General features: G+C 36.6%; 1 protein-coding gene across 1 annotated transcript; it reads left to right on the forward strand.

Annotated features, from left to right (window-relative positions):
• Positions 1-1,466: 1,466 nt before the first annotated feature.
• Positions 1,467-19,201, forward strand: MKNK1 (MAPK interacting serine/threonine kinase 1). Its single transcript, XM_015812564.1, has 13 exons — positions 1,467-1,529; positions 4,938-5,034; positions 7,275-7,373; positions 8,690-8,787; positions 9,341-9,420; positions 9,842-9,915; positions 10,702-10,806; positions 12,897-12,952; positions 13,057-13,152; positions 16,885-17,079; positions 17,709-17,873; positions 18,442-18,485; positions 18,970-19,201. Exons 1-13 carry the CDS (start codon positions 1,467-1,469, stop codon positions 19,196-19,198), a joined length of 1,401 nt encoding a protein of 466 aa, XP_015668050.1. The 3' UTR covers positions 19,199-19,201.
• Positions 19,202-19,403: the final 202 nt, after the last annotated feature.

Here is a 19,403-nt window from a genome sequence, read left to right on the forward strand (position 1 = left end):
GATGCTTCAGGTCCCTTCCCTTCAACGTAGTCATCTGATGGGACCTTGGAGGCATGCCTTCTATGTAGCTGGCTCTGATTCTTTGGAATATGTTCCTACTGAGATCTGCACCTTCCATTCCCAATCTTGTTAGCCTTCCCAAAGGCTGTGGAAACTAGGATGTTCCCCAAAGCTCTGAGCTAGGATGGAGATGAGCCAATGAGTATGGAATATGGGTTTTCACGGCGCCATGGAAGGAAAGATACAAAGCATTTTTATGTTTTAATGATTTTATTGTAAGCCACCTATGTCATATGTCTCAAATACATTTTAATTGTATATTATACTACAGCTCTCAAGGGGCCATTCTTGAGCAAAATATTATTTCAATGGAATAATATTCTGGTGGAAGTAAGCTGAATTGAATTTATTATGAAAGTAATTCCTATTTTTAGCTGATTAATCTGTAGGGTGATAAGAAACCTGCTTCTCTAATATTTTTACCGTGTTACAGATACCTATTAAATCCAATTTATCATATTTTACATTTTCATAGAGTACTTTTCTACAAACATGAAGTACTCTTTGGGGAGTTTATTTACTTTGATGCTTGTGAGAAAGTGAATAGTAACAGGAAAGATCAGAGAGAAATAAAATGAAAAAGATGCTCACAATGCAAAGATATATATATTACAACAAATGACAGTTTTGTGAATGGCCACTTTTATTGTCAATTATTATTTGCATCTTTTTCATTTTATTTCCTTCTGCTCTTTAACTATTCACTTTCCCACAAAATAAACTCTTCAAAGAGTACTTCATGTTTGTAGAAGAGTAAGCTTACTCTATGAAAATGTAAAATATGATAAATTGAATTTATCTATAACATGGTAAAAATATTAGAGAAGCAGTTTGGTAATAAATTAGCTTCTTGCAACATACATTTGCGCATATTCATGTATTTTGTGCTACAAGCCTATTAGTTATCTAAACAGAATACTAAAATGAATTGTTTTTGTTTCTTTTAATTTTAAAGGCACCGTGCTAGAGCATTCATTTTTGAGAAGGCCTTATTTTGGGGAGGCATTTTTATTAGCTATTAAAGATGGTATCTAAATAATATTAAAAGGATAATAAAGAATGAAGAAATTATAGATGAATGAACAAAGGTTTTAAAAATTTCATGGAGGTTAGGACATCATTAATTAAACATAAATAATTGCATATACTGCTTTAAAAGACTAAAAATCTCTATTAAGCTCTAAGTTAATGAATATCAAGAACTGATATAACACAGTATAAATCATCTGGTAAAATTTTGTATTAGCTATGTCTTCCAGTAATGGAATAAAATTATCTTCAATTTTCTTTATGCTATCTTGCAAATCTTGGGGTTTCCATCTAAGGAGATAGCATTCTGAGAATTTCAGCTATATTAAGAGTTCTCTAAAGGTTGGGGCTAATTCTGATGTTTTCATTGTTTCCAGATGTCTACTTTGATGAGGCCCAATAATAGTTCGGACCTGAAGAGTTTCCCTAGTCCCATTACGGTAAAATGCAAAGAACATCCAGTTGTTTGTGTTAGAACTATTTAGGTTCACTTGGATGTTTTGATGTTTCCCTGTTCCATGTTATTTTTTAAAAAGTTATAGTTAAGCTTTGGGGGGGGAAATCTTGTAAATATTCTTTCTTTCTATTCTTAGAGATGAGTTCTCCAGAGACTACTACAGCTGAACGAAGGTTCATGATACATAGAAATAGAAATCCTAATCAAAACTGTTTCATTTTCTTCAAAGAGTGAGGGAGACAGACAGACAAATTACACATACACATAGGGAGAGAAGACTCTTAAGTTACATGTCTAGAAAGAGATCCCCTCCTGAGGGCATTGTTTTATATTCCTGGACTACCACTACAGTGAATATTCCTTAAGTCTGGCCAACAAAATGTTGCACTTAATTTAAACATCAAGGGAGGAGGAAGACTTGTCATATTATCATATTATATTTTGTATATATTGTAAAATAAATACTGTAAATCAGCATGCTTATATTCTCAAATTGTTCTTAATAGTCTATCTAGATTTGGGGTTGCTTTAGCCAGTAAAAATATAACCTTCAAGGTTAACTATGCTTTGGAAAACTGTTTTCAAATCTTTATTTCATTGTTTTTCTTTGAGCGGTGCACCCTCAGTCAAGCTTTGTATGTCTCATTTATCAGACTATTTGTTATCCTTCCAGCTGCTTCATGTCTGGTTTTTAAGTGTGACCAGAACTGAACGTACTATTCCAGCAGAGATTTTTCCACTGCAAAATAAAGTGAGAGAAGCAATTTCTATGTCATGCTTGCCTAATGCCTAACTATTATAGTGTACCTTGGCTTTAAATGTGTTTGGACATCATGAAGTCTATAAACCTCTGGAAACTCAGTAATATATAACTGAAGTTTTATCAACTGATGCCATCTTTTAGATGACACTGCACCTTACTTATGCCTTCAATAAATTTCATAACTGTGCAGAAATTCTCAAGCAGGTTTAATGAACTCATGATCATCTCATGATACAAATATTAAGATAGAGTAACACAGATAATGCCTTGGCGATAGATATCCGAGACCTAACTTTTTCTGTTCAACAGAACATCTCTAAAATTATGTGTTGCTGATGAAAAAATGATGGTTGTTTAAAAAGTAGTCGAAAATGAGTAGGCTAAAATATTGTGGGGGTTTCAAATAAAAAATGATAAAGTCTTGGTTCATATCGGATTTAACTGGGGTTAAAAGAAGAAACTATGGATAATTGATGTGGCAATACCCCCGGAATAGTAGAATAGAATTGAAATTCACAAAGTATCAAGATCTGAAAAGTAGGGTCGAAAGATTATGGCATAACCCCGCTGTGGTAGTACCAACTGGGTATCATACCAAAATATATTGGACAGTATTTAGAAGATTTGTGCATTGACAACATTTCCAGCTGTCTATTATAAAAGGTCACACTGGTTGGATGTGCACATATACTGAATTGATATATTATGTCAACCTAGGTTCTTGGGAAGAACTTGATGTGTATGAAGACCAACACCAGTTAACAAACTGGCAGCTATGGTTTCACATTGTAGTGTATTTAATAATATTTCATAGTCAGCCAGATGTTTAGACTAGATTTGGCTTTTTTTATCTAGGTCCTTCTGAAGGATTTGATAAGTGGAAATAAATGCCAAATGCAATCTAAACATTTGGCTGATTGTGCAATCAACTATAATAAACCACATAGATAGATTTTCTCCATGATATTCTGTTCCCAATCTAGTCTTTAGGTCTTCCAACAATGTGTCCATTGCTGCTGTAATTTAGTCCATTCACATTATTGTTGGTCACCTTTTTCTCTTTCCTTCCACCATTCTCAGCATTGTAGACTTTTCCAGAGAGTTAGACCTTCACCTAATACAGGTAGTCCTTGACTTACAACTGTTTTTAGTGACAATGGGATTGAAAAATGGGACTTATGACCATTTTTCACTGTTAAGGACCTTTGCAGCATCCTCATTATCATGTGATCAAAATTCAGATGCTTGGCAACTGGTTCATATTTATGACCGTTGCAGTGTCCCAAGGTCATGTGGATCATCTTTTGCAACCTTCTCACAAGCAAAGTCAATGGGGAAGCCAGATTCACTTAACAACCTGATTACTAACTTACCAACTGCAGTGATTCACTTAATAGCTGTGACAAAAAAGGCTGTAAATAGGGCAAAATTCACGTAACCAAATGCCTCACTTAACAACGGAAATTTTGGGCTCAATTGTAGTCATAAATCGAGGACTACCTGTATATCCATAGTATGGTCATTTGAATCTGGCCATTTGTGCCAAGACTAGCTAAAAACTGGCTACTGAGATTTCACATTTTTGTATATATAAAAATATAAAATGTACTGGTATATGCTGCCCAATACACCCAGTTGAATCTGGTGGCTTACAATTGTTAAGCCACATTCAGGAATAGAAATCAATGCTACTGTTACTTTGATTGAACAAAATTAAAGAATAATGTACAAGATAGCACAATGAAGGCAAAGAAAGGATACCTGGAGGGGAACCAAAAAGAAGAAATGGCATCAGTCATCCTCATCAAAAGCCTGGGTGAGGAGCCAGCTATTTAAAGTTCTTTGGAATAGCAGTGGATAGGGAGCCATTTGAATTTTGTGGGGATCCCCATTCCAGAGGGCAGGTGCTGCTACAGAGAAGACACATTTCCAGAGTCCTGACACATAGCATTGTTTATTTGATGGAACCCAGAGCATGCCAAACCTGTTAGATCAAACTGACTGGGCAGATACTATGGGACACAGGTAGTGCCTCAGGTGACCATGCCCTATATGCCATGTTGGGTTTTATAGGTGATGGACCAGCATCTTGAATCATGCTCGGAAGTTGAAGTTTTTGTGTTTATAGAATAGGTTATGCTATCTCAGTAATATACAATATATATTTTGATAGATATTGAGTGTATGTTTGATAGATATTGAGCAGTTTAAAGATCAAGTAATGTAGAAGTTAATTTAAAATATTTTGGCTTTCTTCTGGAATTTGTGAACTTTTGAAGTATGACTATTATAGTTTCAGATTGTTGCCACCAACATAGAATCATGGCATGACTAATATAAATTGTATTGTTACTGAATATGGCTAACAACATTAGGAAGATATCTATCCTTTAGAAATATATAACATGAGATAGAGAAGAAATGAACAGGGAGGGAACAGAAACTTTGCTGTGGGTCTACTTTACATGTGCATATACAGTAATTCTGCAACAACAAACAAGTCATAATGTTTTGTTTAGATTAATAAAGAATAGATTGCCATCTGTTGTATCCCATCTTATAGGCCACAGTGAGCACGGAGAGAATTAATTGGGAGAACTAAATAGAGACTTTTTTGTTTACTTACAGTCACAAAGTAATCCTTCATCAAGTTCATTTATGAATGAAATGTGTTGCCAGGCTCCACCAGCCTTCTATTCAGTGAAACCCATCCAGCATAAATCAGGTATCTGCTTTGAATATTAAACCACTGAGCTGAGATCTATTTCTGGGTACATCTTGCCCTTAAAGTGTTCAATAGAGTGCTATTGGTGTGTAGTCCTTGTTTCTGTCTGAGTTTGGTTGTTTGCTTTTAGATGTTTCATTATCCGATTGGGTACAACTTTGCACACTCAGTGCAAATGAGTATGGGGTTTGCTCCCTATTTATATAGTAGCTTGCTCTATCAGTGTTTGTAGATGTTGGAAAATGTGGAAACGTACTATATAAAGTCTTTTTGTTTCTGATGGAATGGATTGATATAATTATGCTTAAAAGTAGTTTACTCAGAGGCATAAACATAGTGAAGACACAGGAAGCAGTGGTTCTCTTTGCCACCCACACCTTGCCTAATATTTTGAAGAATACCAATTTCGCAAAGTGTACAGTACTGCAAAAGTCTAGATAACCATTAGATGGCAGCAAAGGAAACCAAATGTTTTTTTTTCTCCTTTGTTACAAACTAGCGGTCAAGGTCTGCTAATTCAAGTCTTCATTTTGTATGGTTCTGGTTTGTTTGTTTTTTTAGTAAGCATTAGCTAAATCAGTGGGACATATAATGCAGCAAATGATAGAGTAACAAAAATGGCTATGCTTGGTAAGATTGAGGAGGGCGTAAGACGAAGGGAAGACAATGGGCAAGAAAAATAAATGTGTTCATTGCCAGTGCAATATTGGAAGCATTATGGGTTGCTGCTGGGAACAGGTCAGAGTTGTGGACAGTTGTCCATACAATTTCTAAGAGTCAGCCCCAATGCAATCCAGATGAGGCTCTACTAACACCCTTGAGTTTCCTTAGAAATTTTGTGAAGATGAATGCCAATTGCTCTTAGGCTCATTTAATATAATTTTAAAGCAAACCTACTACAAGATAAGTTAGAAGGGAAGGTGGTACAATAATTACATTGTAGTAAAACAATTGATTGCCATCTTACACATAAAAAAAATGGCAAGGTCATTCTGGTTCATTCTAGCAGAAACTATTTAGGAAATTATAGGTCATACAAGGATATGTCTTTCATTTCTGATTGAAACCACAGAATAAATAGCAAAGGTAACACTTGTTGTCTGAGCACAACTTGGATATAGCAATGAGTTAAGCTTTTTTTCTGGTGTGAAAGAAAAGTGTTTAACCTTTGATGTGTCAGATGGGAAAAACTGATTGAAATAGTCTCTACACTTGCTGGCCCAGTATAGATACTGTAGAGAAGAAATATATTTCTTGGACCAAGATTGATCAGAACTGAATAAAACAGTAATTTCCTGAGTGGGACAAACTATTAACTTGGTATGGGGAAGTTATTACACTTTTTAATTCACTTAATAAACAAATAATTATTTAACATTTGCTAAAAACTTCTTTCTTTTCTGAAAATAAACCTCAAAACACTAGTACACTAGTACAAGTTGAATTCAGTAACTTTAAAATGGAGGCAGGCCTTCAGAATACAAAAATCCATTCAAATGAACATTCAGCAAAAATTACATTTCACCTTGAGGGATGAAAGTCTCACACTATACCACCGTTAACTTAAAAAAGTTCAGAATCAAGTGGCAACAAAAATCCCCAGACACTTTTCCTGCTATCCTTTTGGACTTTCATAAGATTTTTATTCACTATATACAGTACTATTTCTGCTGAATGGATTTTTGCATTCCAAATATCTTTTTAAGGCTCCTGCTGATTTTTCACACTATAATTCATGCAGTCACTTTTATATAGCTCCATTGCCTGGAGTTGATAAAACTTGGTACAAAGCCAATTCTCTCCCCCCCTCCCTCCATCCCCAGCATTATCTCTTAATTATTTTACATTGTCTGAAAAAGTTGGTCCCGTTCTTGGCTTTAACAATTGAAATGGTGAAAAATAATGGTGAAGAACTATTCCAAATGGATCTACGATGTGCTGTATGGGCACCCCATGTTTTGTAATTGATGCACTGAACACTTTGGGGGGTAGTTTTGTTTCCACAGTTTAATGCTGCTACACAGCAGAAGTACATTGTTTCTTATTGTTATTTTGTTGTGCCGCTCTGCTTGAAAATAGTGTTACCTTCTCGTTAGTTGTTTACATTGGGAGAGAAAATAAATTCTAGATTAAAAAAGAGAACATTAGAAATGTAAGAGTATGAAATCATATTATTCTCTCACATATTTGCTGTAAAAAAATAAAAACAAGTGATCTGCTCTACTTTTTCTGCTGTGTAGAGATAATCAACAGCCAGCCTCTTCCCATATCAGACAATGGCAAAAGGAGAAAAAAAAAGAGAACAAGAGCTACAGATCATTTCCCTGGAAGGTTTGAAGGTTGGATTTATAACTGCTTGGAATTTGTTTGGGTGTAATTTTGATCTTGTGTAGATTTGTTTACTTGTTATCAATCCTCTATGTCAGGGGTCTTCAAACTTGGGCCTTTTATGACTTGTGGACTTCAACTCCCAGAGTTCCTCAGCCAGGCACCCTGGCTGAGGAATTCTGGGATTTGAAGTCCACAAGTCATAAAAGGCCCAAGTTTGAAGACCCCTGCCCTATGGGTAGTCTTAGTTTAGTTTAGTAAGAGTGTTGCACTTTGATTTGTAGTGAAAACGTGTTTCTCAATCACAGCAACTTTTAAGATGCATGGATTTCAATTCCCAGAATTGAAAGCCAGTCAGCATGGCTTGCTAGGGAATTCAAGCCTACACATCTTAAAGTTGGAAACACTGGGTTAAAAGAACAACTTTTTACATTTTTCTACTTGTTGTGTACTGTCCTTGTTTTGCTTTGTTGTAGAACAGGGGTGTCAAACTTGCAACGTCATGTCACGTGTCGTGAGTTTTTTTCCATTGCTGGCAGTGGGATGGGCATGGTTTTGCCATGGCGCATCCGGCCCGCGGGCCGGCAGTTTGACACCCCTGCTGTAGAAGAACAAAATACAGGTGCTCCCTGTTTAACAACAGCTCTATTTAGCAACCATCTGAAATTATGAGTGTTGAAAAAATAAGTTGATGACCGGTTCTTGAACTTACCACTATTACAGGTTATATTATCACCATTCAGGTGCTTTGCAACCAGTACACATTTATGACCATTGCAATATCCAGTGATCACATGATTGTCATTTGTGAACTTCACATCCAGCTTTCAACAAGCAGAGTCAATGGAGACGTTGGCAGTAAAAATGCAAATCATGTGTTATCTCAGTGACCACAGGTGATTCCTTTAATGGTCCTGGCTGAACTGATGTTGTAAGTCCCTTGTGGTCATGTTTCACTTCACAACTAGGTCACTTAGTGACAGAATTGCTGGTCCCAATTGTGATCATTAAGTGAGGATTACCTATAGTTGAAATTCACATTGCATGATTTCATATTTCATTGATATTATTCCAAGATAATTGAAAAGAAAGAACCATTAGCAATTAAAATCTGCAAGATAAAATAGAGAGGATCCCAACCTTTCAGAAGTGATGTTTTCCACATGAAAAACTTTTCTCCCATGTTGTCATTTTTAATTTCTTGATGAACTTTTTCTTGTTTATTAGCAAATGTGTTTTTATTTTATTATCAGCACTAAGTTTACTGAACTATCTACCGTTAATTCCTTCTATATTTGGGAGTATTCTTACTATTACTATTTGGCAGATTTGTACCAGCTCACTGCAGAGATGCTGGGTGAAGGCTCCTATGCCAAGGTACAGGGAGCACTTAGCTTGCAGACTGGAAAGGAATATGCAGTTAAGGTGAGGAAAGCATCACAATTTTCCTTTTGATTAAAAGCATTATTGTTTAAAAATGTGATTTCCTCTATGAAAGCTTCCTACAAGAAGCCAGTTATTAACTACACTAATAACTAGGACAGAGGTGGGAACTATGGCCCCTTTATGACTTGTGGACTTCAACTCCCAGAATTCCTGACCTAGCATTAGGAATTCTGGGAGTTGAAGTCCACAAGTTATAAAAGGGCCATAGTTCCCCACCTGATACTAGCTCTGTTTTTTCTTCTTCAACGTATTAAAATTAAAAGACCATGTCAGTGGCAAGGTTCAGCATCATGCAAAATTTTCTGCTCCTGCAACAGGAATTTCCCTCACTTTACTTCCCAATGCTTCATGAAGGCTCCTGAAAGCTCATCTGGAGGGCGTACGGTTGATTGGATCTGTAAAATGGTGCAAGAAGTGATTTTTGATGTGTCAATAAAGCCCAGTCTTGGCAGGCAGACAGAATTGGATATAATGCAATAATCATTCTGCAAGAATTGTTTTCATAAAAAAAACCTTTCCATTTTTGCAACAGATAATTGAAAAAAATGCTGGACATAGTCGGAGTCGGGTATTTCGAGAGGTAGAAACCTTGTATCAGTGTCAGGGCAATAAGTAAGTATTACAGTATTAATAAAACCTCTTATCTTAAAAATTTCACAAAATAAGATTTGCAGCAGTTGTTTATTCTTGGTATATGCGTAGAAAGCAGAACTGGGCAAAAAGGTAAACTTGAAATAGCTGCCTCTACCAAAATTGTTCAATTCCTTTTGGCTCCTATTAGTTATTTAATAATGCATGCCTGGGAATGAGAGAGAGTACAAAACAAGTGAATTATTTTTCATATTTATTAAAGATATTGATTAATTTTAGAAACATATTCATACTGCTGATTTTAGCATTAGACCAATGTGATTATTTTTTTGTTTATCTGGAAACATCAGAATATTTCAAATAACACTTTTGGGCATACTTGTGCCTTTTGATGTATTAATAAAATAAGACTTAGCATGATCATCTGTGCCTTGTTTTTAAGGAACATTTTGGAATTAATAGAGTTTTTTGAAGATAATGTAAGATACTACCTTGTGTTTGAAAAACTGCGAGGAGGTAAGTATGTATCCCCCTTCCTTTGTCTCTGCCCCCCCCAACTTTGCGATAACATTGATCCTGCATTAGTTTAATAATTCAAACTTTTCACAGAAATATGTAGTTTTATCTTATATTACATAATGCTTGGATTTTCATTCCTAGCCTATTTTAAAGATTATTATTGTACTCATGTGTGAAGCTGAAATATTATCCAGATAATATTGGGGTGGTTCTTAAAAAACAAATTGAAGTCGCTTAGAAGAATTACCTTATAGTAAAAGGCAGAAGACTTGTGGTTTTTAGTTTGGAGAACTGGTCACAGATTTAAAAAATATGAAGGTAGGAAACAGATTATGTGTCCTTCTTGCAGTGACAAAGTATCATATATAATATCACGGTAAAAAAACCTGTATATCCCACATGTTATTCAAAATTAGTCTTTGATGGGGGGTAGTTCAGAAAATGTGAACACTCTAGATTAAACTTTTCATTCCCGATTAAAATAGTTAATCTTGTATAAGCAACTTTGGAGTAAATGTCACACTTGTTTCTGAAGAAAACAAACCAGTCCGCATGGTTTCTAACCTGTTGAGCTGTGATGTGGGGGCTCTAAAATCAATTTCTCTTCAGTAATTACCTTTGCTGCTATTTTTTTTTTGTTGAGATAGGACCCTGGGCAATTTAGTTGTCCCTAATATGTCTATGCTTATTATAGAGTTTGGTGTCTTCAGATGTTTTGCCTAAATGTATTACTGCCTTTTTTTAAAAAAAAAAAACCATCTGCCTGCCCTCTTTCCTCTATAGGCTCTATCCTGACTCATATACAGAAGCAAAAGCACTTTAATGAGAGGGAGGCCAGCCAGGTGGTGAGAGACATTGCCTGCGCTTTGAATTTCTTGCACACAAAAGGTAAAAACATAAGACGTTCCCATTGCCAAGCTTGTCAGCCATCAGCTAGGCAAGGTTTGCTTGTATACATAAAAGATCAACATGAAATTAAGTATACTTCTGTGTTTAACCATTTTGGATGCCTTTTTCTAGCATAAATAGCATAAGGGTTTTGACACTGTGGTTGCTGGCTTTTGAGGTACAGTGAATGCACATAGTCCCTATTGAGCTATTGCGTAGGCATGATGATTCAGTATAAATGACACTTATAGGGGATTTGGAGAAAATGAATAATGCTCATTACTTTGTGCTTAAAGGTGGCCCACATGCCTTGTAAGCAGGTATGTTGGAGGAAGCTGGGCAACAGATCTGGGTTATGAAGCAGCATGGATGATTTTTTTTTTATTTTAAAACAAATACAGAATTATGTGTGCAACCCAACCTGGTTACCATAAGGTTGTAAAGATACTTTAAGTTTCCAGTTTCCAATCCATTATTGAGAATGGTACAGTCGTGCCATGCTATTCATTAATAATAACAATTTAAAGTCAGTATAACGAGGAAAAGTAAAAGCAATAAGGATGATTGGGGAATAGAAATGAAGTCTAATAAAGAAAGAGAATGAAATGAGAATTGCGAAGAAAAGATTATGGTAGAGTTTTGCAAATAGCTAAGACTGTCACTCAGAAAGTCAATACTTTCTCTAGGATATGGAGCAATGGATTCAAGGTTTTGGAAGGCAGAAATACAGCTGAATATTAGAAACAAACTTCATAAGAATAGGAGCGATTTGAAACTTGATCCAGTTATGAAGGGAAGTCGTGGTTCTCCTCCACTAGATGTATTTAAGTGCAAGCTAGAAAGCCATCGGTTGGAGAGTCATTAATTGTGTAAATGGTCATTTCTAATGACACAGATCTAAGTAATGTAAGTTTTGCTGACTACGTTACCTTAACAGAGAAACTTAGTGGTACAGGTGATAAATTCAATTTTTTTAAAAAAAGTTTTTAAATCCACAAGATTCTTTCTATGTAATCTGTGGCCAGTAAAAAACAACAACCCTGTATAATTAAATTTGAAGTGAGTCTGCCTCCCACACATCTATAATATCTGCATGAAGAGGACAGTGCAGTTGCGGGAACACTGAAAATGCAATTACAAAATATTTTGAAGCCAGCCTGCCCTTCCATTATCACAGCTTTTTCTTACCGACACCAAAAGTAAACACCAGTGGCCTAAGCCTATGTAGTTCATCCGCAGTCATCTTATATGAATGTGCCCGAGTTCGCTTCACTAACACAGGCTGCTATTTCTGTGCAGAAATGTTAACAGTTGCACAATATAATGCAATCACCCCATTGCCTTCTGGTTAGAAGCAGGGCACCATTTTGTTTCCCAGTTGAACAAATGCTTTGGTCAACATTCTGAAAAAAGAACACTGTCCTTTTGAAGATCTACACATCCTTATACATTTCCAGTTCCCTTGGAAACTTAGATTCATAGGTTTTCTTCTCACAGATGTGAATACTCAATGTGTGGGTGGAAATGCAAGGCAAGCACTGACTTTAGAAGTTATGTTATCGCTCCTCAGGACTCTTTAGAATTCTGGTTTAGCTGTGAAGGAGCCAGTGATTGCAGGTATCCATGTATTGACAAACATGAAGAGTTTATAAAGGGGACGTATTTTGTTATTTGTTCTTTAAAAAGGGTACCAGTATTACAAGTATACATACATCTCTTATCAAGAGCTATAAAAAAAATAGTCCATTAGCCAGTACCTTTCATTTTGTATGTTAGAAATGCTTCTTAAATGCCTGGATTGTACTATGTAATTTGTGGGAGTTCCAGATTCATGTGAAGAGCTAAAGCGTCCCGCTGAACTCTTTTTTAATATTATTTTTAATGCCATTATTCTAATGCTTATTATTTCTCCTGTACAATTATTTGGAAAATATCCAGGAATATTTCACAAAGTTTGAATGTAACTTTAAAATATGATTTAAGTGCAATGGAATTAGTAGCTGCTGCAAACACCAGAAAGCAAATATTTTCTCTATTTTTGGCATTGTTGTTTTGGACATGACTCATTGTCTTTCTGTGTTATTTTTTAGGTATCGCACATCGAGATCTGAAGCCTGAAAATATACTCTGTGAATCTCCCAATAAGGTGCACCGGTGCTTTGTAATTCTACCTGTTTACTTTTCATTAGGCTTGATTTATTTCCTCGGTGATTTGACTTATATGTGTTTGTCCTTCTTCCTCCATTTCAGGTATCACCTGTAAAAATTTGTGACTTTGATCTTGGAAGTGGGGTGAAACTCAATAGTGCATGCACTCCAATCTCCACTCCTGAACTGACTACTCCGGTATGTAGGCTCCTGTATTTTGATGTGAGAACATAGGGCAACAATTCAATACGTTGTGCTGCAGAGTTTAGTTGCAAACTAGATGGATGTTAGTTGAATTGCAAAGAGTGAAATATCAAGCATGTCAATATTGCATGTTCTAGAGCAGGAGTGTCAAACTGCCGGCCCACGGGCCGGACGCGTCATCCCAAAACCGCGCCCACCCCATTTCCGGCAATGGAGAAAAAGCTCCGATACGTCGCGCAACGTCACGTGACGTCGCGAGTTTGACATGCCTGTTCTAGAGTCTCTAGACAATATCTTGCAATTTTTTGTTTTGGATTATAGATGCAAATAACTCTAATAAAAAAATATAAGCTACATTTCTCAAGGTTGAAAATTATAAGAAAATAGGTCCCAATAAGATCATGGAAATCTTGACATTAGTCTTCATGTGGGTATTGTTCAACTTCATACATAATTTTCTTAGAAATAGTTTTTTTATGCTTTCTTGCCATAGCAGTCCTCTCAAGCAGGTAGATTAAATAGTCTTAGTATAATAAGTTCTCAAAATTTTGCTGTGCTTTTAGAAAATATTGATTTAAAAAAGCAGACTGTATTTGTTTGTTCTGAAAGACATGATGGGCCCATCAAAGTGTCTTTATTTGTGCTAAATATTATATATATTCATTTGATAAGCAGGAGGCCCCGATTGGATGATGGGCAGATTGAAGCTGAAATAAATGTGGTGTAAGCTGGATAAGCATTCAGTTTTATGTACTTCAATGTCAAGAAAAAGTTGTTCCAAAATATTCCTTGAATGGATGCAAAGTTTGACAGAAAACAGAATTGTTGTGGGCAATTCCATCCAGTAAGGGGCAGCATAAGAAAATGAGTGGAATCAACCAGGAAGCAGGAAATCTAAAGACTGTTGAAAATGGTAGTATGCAAAAGCAGAATTACATATATATCAAGTCCCTGTGAGTGTACACAAGAGAGTGCAAATAAATAAGAAAAATTATAAACGAACTGGTTTATTTTCCTAGATCATATTCATCCTCTTGTAGACAACAAGAATTGCATATTTAATGCCATATAATAGGACTGATTGAACAGTCCTTTTGTAATGTATTTCAGATATGTTTAACATTGAAACTATTTGTGTGATTAATGACAGTTAACCTATTAACAGCCTCATATTAACATGCCAAATTCCAAAGGCATGGCTTACACATACTAAATAAAACCATTATCCAGGCTAGGTAAGAAAATTACTAGAAAATTAAGAAGAGAGAACATGATCAGTTATTTTCAAAAACAAAATATAACAAGTATACTGGGTATCTCAGTCTCTGAATAATTCCTTATAAAATGCACATTGGAAGAATTCAGATTTTGCTTTTACTTGTTTTCTTGTTATTGTTTAGATCAGTATTTTTCAATCTCGGCATCTTTAAGATGTATGAACTTCAACTTCTGGGATCTTAAAGCCATTGAGGTTGAGAAACACTGATTTAGATGGTTGCAATACCAGGATAAGGAATCCTGGGCTTATAAGATCCCTGGAATGTATTTCATTGTACATGTTTCTCCAGAACTCCTTCTAACTCATGACCAAACATTAAAAGTTCAGGAGAGATTAAACGTTGGAAATGATGAGTGAATATGAAACAGAACTAGGTCACTTCATATTGGACAAGACATTTCAAAGAGAATTGCAAGAGTTTTAAACTATGTATTTAAAAGAGTTTATATGCATTGCTTGACCCAACCCTTCCCATCCCAGAACTTGACTTGCAGAGGTTTTGGATGATAATGGGTATATTTGCATTTAATTAAAATCTGCAAGGTTAAATTGTGTCACCCAGCCAACTGTTTGTTACTACGCAAAAAGCATTTTAAAATTGTGTATATATTCAAATACTCTTTACCAAGACATCTACAAATTAACATTCTCAATTTCATTTTTGCTTCCTCATAATTCTTGCTGTTGCCCAGCAACTGTGCCATAGTTTATTGCCAGGATTGTGGGAGGCAGACCAGCAATCTTATGCTTATTTCCATAAAGTGTGAAATGATGCCCTCACTTAAAAAAAAAAAAGTCTTGGCTTTAAAAACGTTCAGTTTGTATTGTATTACAAATATGAATTAGATTTATGCTACAGCATGCCTGGGTCTGGGAATCTGTTATTTGCCAGGGTTAGACTGAATGAGTTGCATAGACTAAATTTCCAGAGATAACTGCTTTATATCTATAAGAAAATGGATAATAATCAGAGTAACTTGTATATAACTGATTAGATTAGGGGTGTCCAAGCTTGGAATCTTGGCTGGGGAATTCTGGGGATTGAAATCTATAGGTCTTAATGTTGCCAAGATTGGACATCTCTGGCTTAGATCATCCTCTCCTTCCTCCATCCTTCTGGACTTTTTCAGCATCTGCCAGTATCCGGCTACTAAACTGACACTGATTTAAAAGCAGCAGGATTTCCTGCATTGGGTTTAATACTCTGCCAGCTTTGTGTAGAAAGAATAGTCACTCAAAATAGCTATGAGATGTTACTAATCATATAATTTGGAATACAGGTGGTCCTCAACTTAAGATCCACAATTGAACCCAAAATTTATGTTGCTGAGTTTTGCCCCATTTAATAATAATAATAATAATAATAATAATAATAATAATAATAATAATAATAATAATAATAATAATAAAGTTGGAAGGGACCTTGAAGGTCATCTAGTCCAACCCCCTGCTCAGGCAGGAAACCCTATACCATTTCGGACAAATGGCTGTCCAGTCTCTTCTTAAAAACTTCTAGTGTTGGAGCATTCACCGCTTCTGGAGGAAGGTTGTTCCACTGGTTAATTGTTCTCACTGTCAGGAAGTTTCTCCTTAGTTCTAGGTTGCTTCTCTCCTTGATTAGTTTCCACCTGTTGCTTCTTGTCCTGCCTCCAGGCGCTTTGGAAAATAGCTTGACTCCCTCTTCTTTATGGCAGCCCCTGAGATATTGGAACACTGCTATCATGTCCCCCCTTGAGTTGTTAAGTTTGTCGATGGCGTCTCCATTGACTTTGCTTGTCAGAAGATCGCAAAAGATGATCACGTGACCCCGGGACACTGCAACTGTCATAAATGTGAAACGGTTGCCAAGCATCTGAATTTTGATCATGTGACCATGGGGATGCTGCAAGGGTTGTAAAATGTGAAAACCGGTCAAGTCACTTTTTTCAGTGAGCTGTTGTAAGTCGAAGACTCCCTATAGTGCATTTAACTTTAACAATGTGTATTGCATGCAGGGTTTTGGGAGGATCCGCCTTTTCAAAAAGAGTTATATATTAACGGCACAGGTAGCTCCGCTTCCCTTAATGACCACAGTTGGGACCGGCAGCTCCATTGGAAAGCACTATTGTCACTAAGCAGAAAATCATATAATCACATCAGGCTTATGGAATCACTTCCTATCCAGTCATTAAATGAGTCACTGGTCATTAAGTGAGATATCATGTGACCACCACTTGCAGTATTACTTCCATTAACTCTTCTTGTTGGAAGCAGGTTGTGAAAAGTGGGAAGGGCACTCGCACGACCGTGGGATGCTGTGACAGTAGTCAGTGCGAGGCATGGTTACAAAGCTGTTTATTTACACGTTTTGAGCAGTCACTAAACGAGGCAGTCATTAAGCAAGGACTTCCTGTATTGTGAATGCTTCCTTTCTGCAACTTTCTGAGATGAGTTCTGTCTCTTGCTAGTGTGGGTCTGCAGAGTACATGGCACCAGAGGTGGTGGAGGTCTTCACAGAGGAAGCCACATTCTATGACAAGCGATGCGATCTCTGGAGCCTAGGTGTGATTTTGTATATCATGCTAAGTGGCTACCCTCCATTTGTGGGTAATTGTGGTACAGACTGTGGCTGGGACAGGGGAGAAGTCTGCAAAGTTTGTCAGGTAATCCGTATACTTTTGACATGTAATAATGTAGCACAGAGGTGGGAAGCCGTGGCTCCTGTGTGACTTATGGACTTCAACTCCCAGAATCCCTGGCTCAGGAATTCTGGGAGTTGAAGTCCACAAGTCATAAAAGGGCCACGGTTCCCCACTCCTGATGTAGCCTATTTGATTGAGCTTCATTAAAACTATTTGGATATCTTCTGAGACATCTATAGACTTGAAGAATGAAGGCAATTAAAGCTATTTTCAAAACTGTTTCAGTTTGAATTTATAAACTCATAATGAATGTTTAGGTTTTATATTCAGATCATGTTCTCCATACTACATTTCCTAGGATTCCCAGTTTGGCTTCTGTTGCATGTAGAGAGGGAATAATATTTTTTTAAACTGTAACCCATTCAAAAATATTTGTAAATATATTTAAAAACAGTATTCTGAAAAACAGTGAAATGCAGTTTTCCATAAAACCGAAGGAATTTAAGTGCAAAGATATGGCAAAAATATTTCCAAAGTTTCATCTGCATAGTGGGAGGCGGTGGTGGGGAGCTCTAAAGAGGACCAGAAAAAAAATGAAATTTTAATTCTGAACTCTCAGCAAAACCCAAATATATATTTTTTCCCCGTAGAGTAAGCTTTTTGAGAGTATCCAGGAAGGCAAGTATGAGTTTCCTGACAAGGATTGGTCCAGCATCTCCGGTGAAGCCAAAGATCTCATCTCAAAGCTCTTGGTTCGTGATGCCAAACTGAGGCTTGGCGCTGCCCAGGTTCAAGAACATTCCTGGGTACAAGGCGTAAGTGGTGCCCCCTATTTCTATATGCCATTTATGCATGTGAACCAAATCTTACAAAATAACATAATCGGAAAACAGCTGTCATCAAAACCATATCTATGGTGGTGGTGGTGGTGGGGGGGAGATCTTGGCTAAAAATGTGAAAATAATGATGCTGTCTTATACCACACAAGTCCAGATCCCTAATGGCAAACTACAAACTATCTCCCAGTGCAGAGTCACTCAACCTCTCTTATTCTAGCTAAGTAAAACAGATGGATCTACAATTGGTTTCCTATATCTACAAATATTCTTGATTACTGAGTACTTAAAAGTTTTCCTTTGAATCGCAAAGGGTTGTTTGGTACAAGAAAAACCAAATTCTATTAATATAAATGTATTGTTCTTTAATGAACGTTTCTTTGGACATTGTAATTGCCAATATCTAGTCAGTCAACATAACATCTCACTGTTAACATGTGAAGAGTGTTCAAAGTAATGAACTGTGAAGGTTGAGTATCCTTTGATTAGTAAAGTTTTTCTCCAGGGTTGCTTCACTTACACTGCAACTTTTTTTTTTTGCTTTCAGCATGCTTCTGAAAGAGGATTGCCTACACCCCAAGTTCTTCAAAGGTAAGTTTTTCTGGAGGTTTGTCATAATGAATTGAAAAAGTGATTAGAACTGTTTCCAACCTTGGTGACATTAAGACGTGTGGACTTCAACTACCAGAATTCCCCATCCTGCTTGGGGAATTCTGAGAATTGAAATCCACAAGTCTTCAAGTTGCCAAGGTTCAGAATTGCTGCAATGGACCCATCTTCTAAACCAGTTGGAGAAGCACTGGCTTAGAAGATGGATCCATTGCAACCAGAGGAATTTCGGGAGAAAGCAAAGGGCTGCAATGAATTGGTAAAACTTTCCCAGAAAACATTGTTTCTTGTGTCTGAAGAGCTACTAATTGTTCCCATCACTTCTTGTTTGGAGATGAATCACAAAACTAACTTGGTTATAAGGAAGATAATGAAGAGACAACTTGTCTTTTTCCGATGGGCTTCACAATTAGATTGTTAGTTCCTCTGGTCTAAACTAATTTTCTTTTCTCAATTTTCCCCGCAGGAACAGCAGCACAAAAGAGTTGACTCTTTTTGCTGCTGAAGCCATTGCTCTGAACCGCCAACTCTCCCAGCATGAAAATCAACTCAGTGAAGAACAGGAAAGTCTCACACAGGCCATATGCTCCATGAAGCTTTCTCCTCCCTCTAAATCCCGCCTGGCTAAGCGTAGAGCCACGGCTCAGGCTACCAAATCCACTGACTTCCAGCCAGCTCCTCAGGCAGCTCTTTAATGTACATTTTATGTTTGTTAATCCAAGGTTAGCTTTGGTTATAACTGTTGTAAGGCACTTGTCACTGATCAGCATATTAGTGCCCTCTCTTTACAACAAAGAAACTTTAGAACCTTGGAGGAGAACGATGGAATGATGGAATTTTTTTTTTAAAATGGATAAATGCTTTGAGTTCTGTGAAGTTCTTAGATGAAATTGCTGCTCT

This window comes from Protobothrops mucrosquamatus, unplaced genomic scaffold (genome assembly GCF_001527695.2).
Source record: "Protobothrops mucrosquamatus isolate PMUCROS unplaced genomic scaffold, P.Mucros_1.0 scaffold95, whole genome shotgun sequence".
Classification (NCBI taxonomy): Eukaryota; Metazoa; Chordata; class Lepidosauria; order Squamata; family Viperidae; genus Protobothrops; species Protobothrops mucrosquamatus.

Bases quoted from the DNA above. Each gene is read 5' to 3' on its own strand.
- MKNK1 (XM_015812564.1), top strand. From the start codon at position 1,467: ATGTCTACTTTGATGAGGCCCAATAATAGTTCGGACCTGAAGAGTTTC. The intron at 5,035-7,274 runs GTATCTGCTTTG...TCTGCTGTGTAG, and splicing joins ACCCATCCAGCATAAATCAG to AGATAATCAACAGCCAGCCT. The intron at 7,374-8,689 runs GTTGGATTTATA...ACTATTTGGCAG, and splicing joins TTTCCCTGGAAGGTTTGAAG to ATTTGTACCAGCTCACTGCA.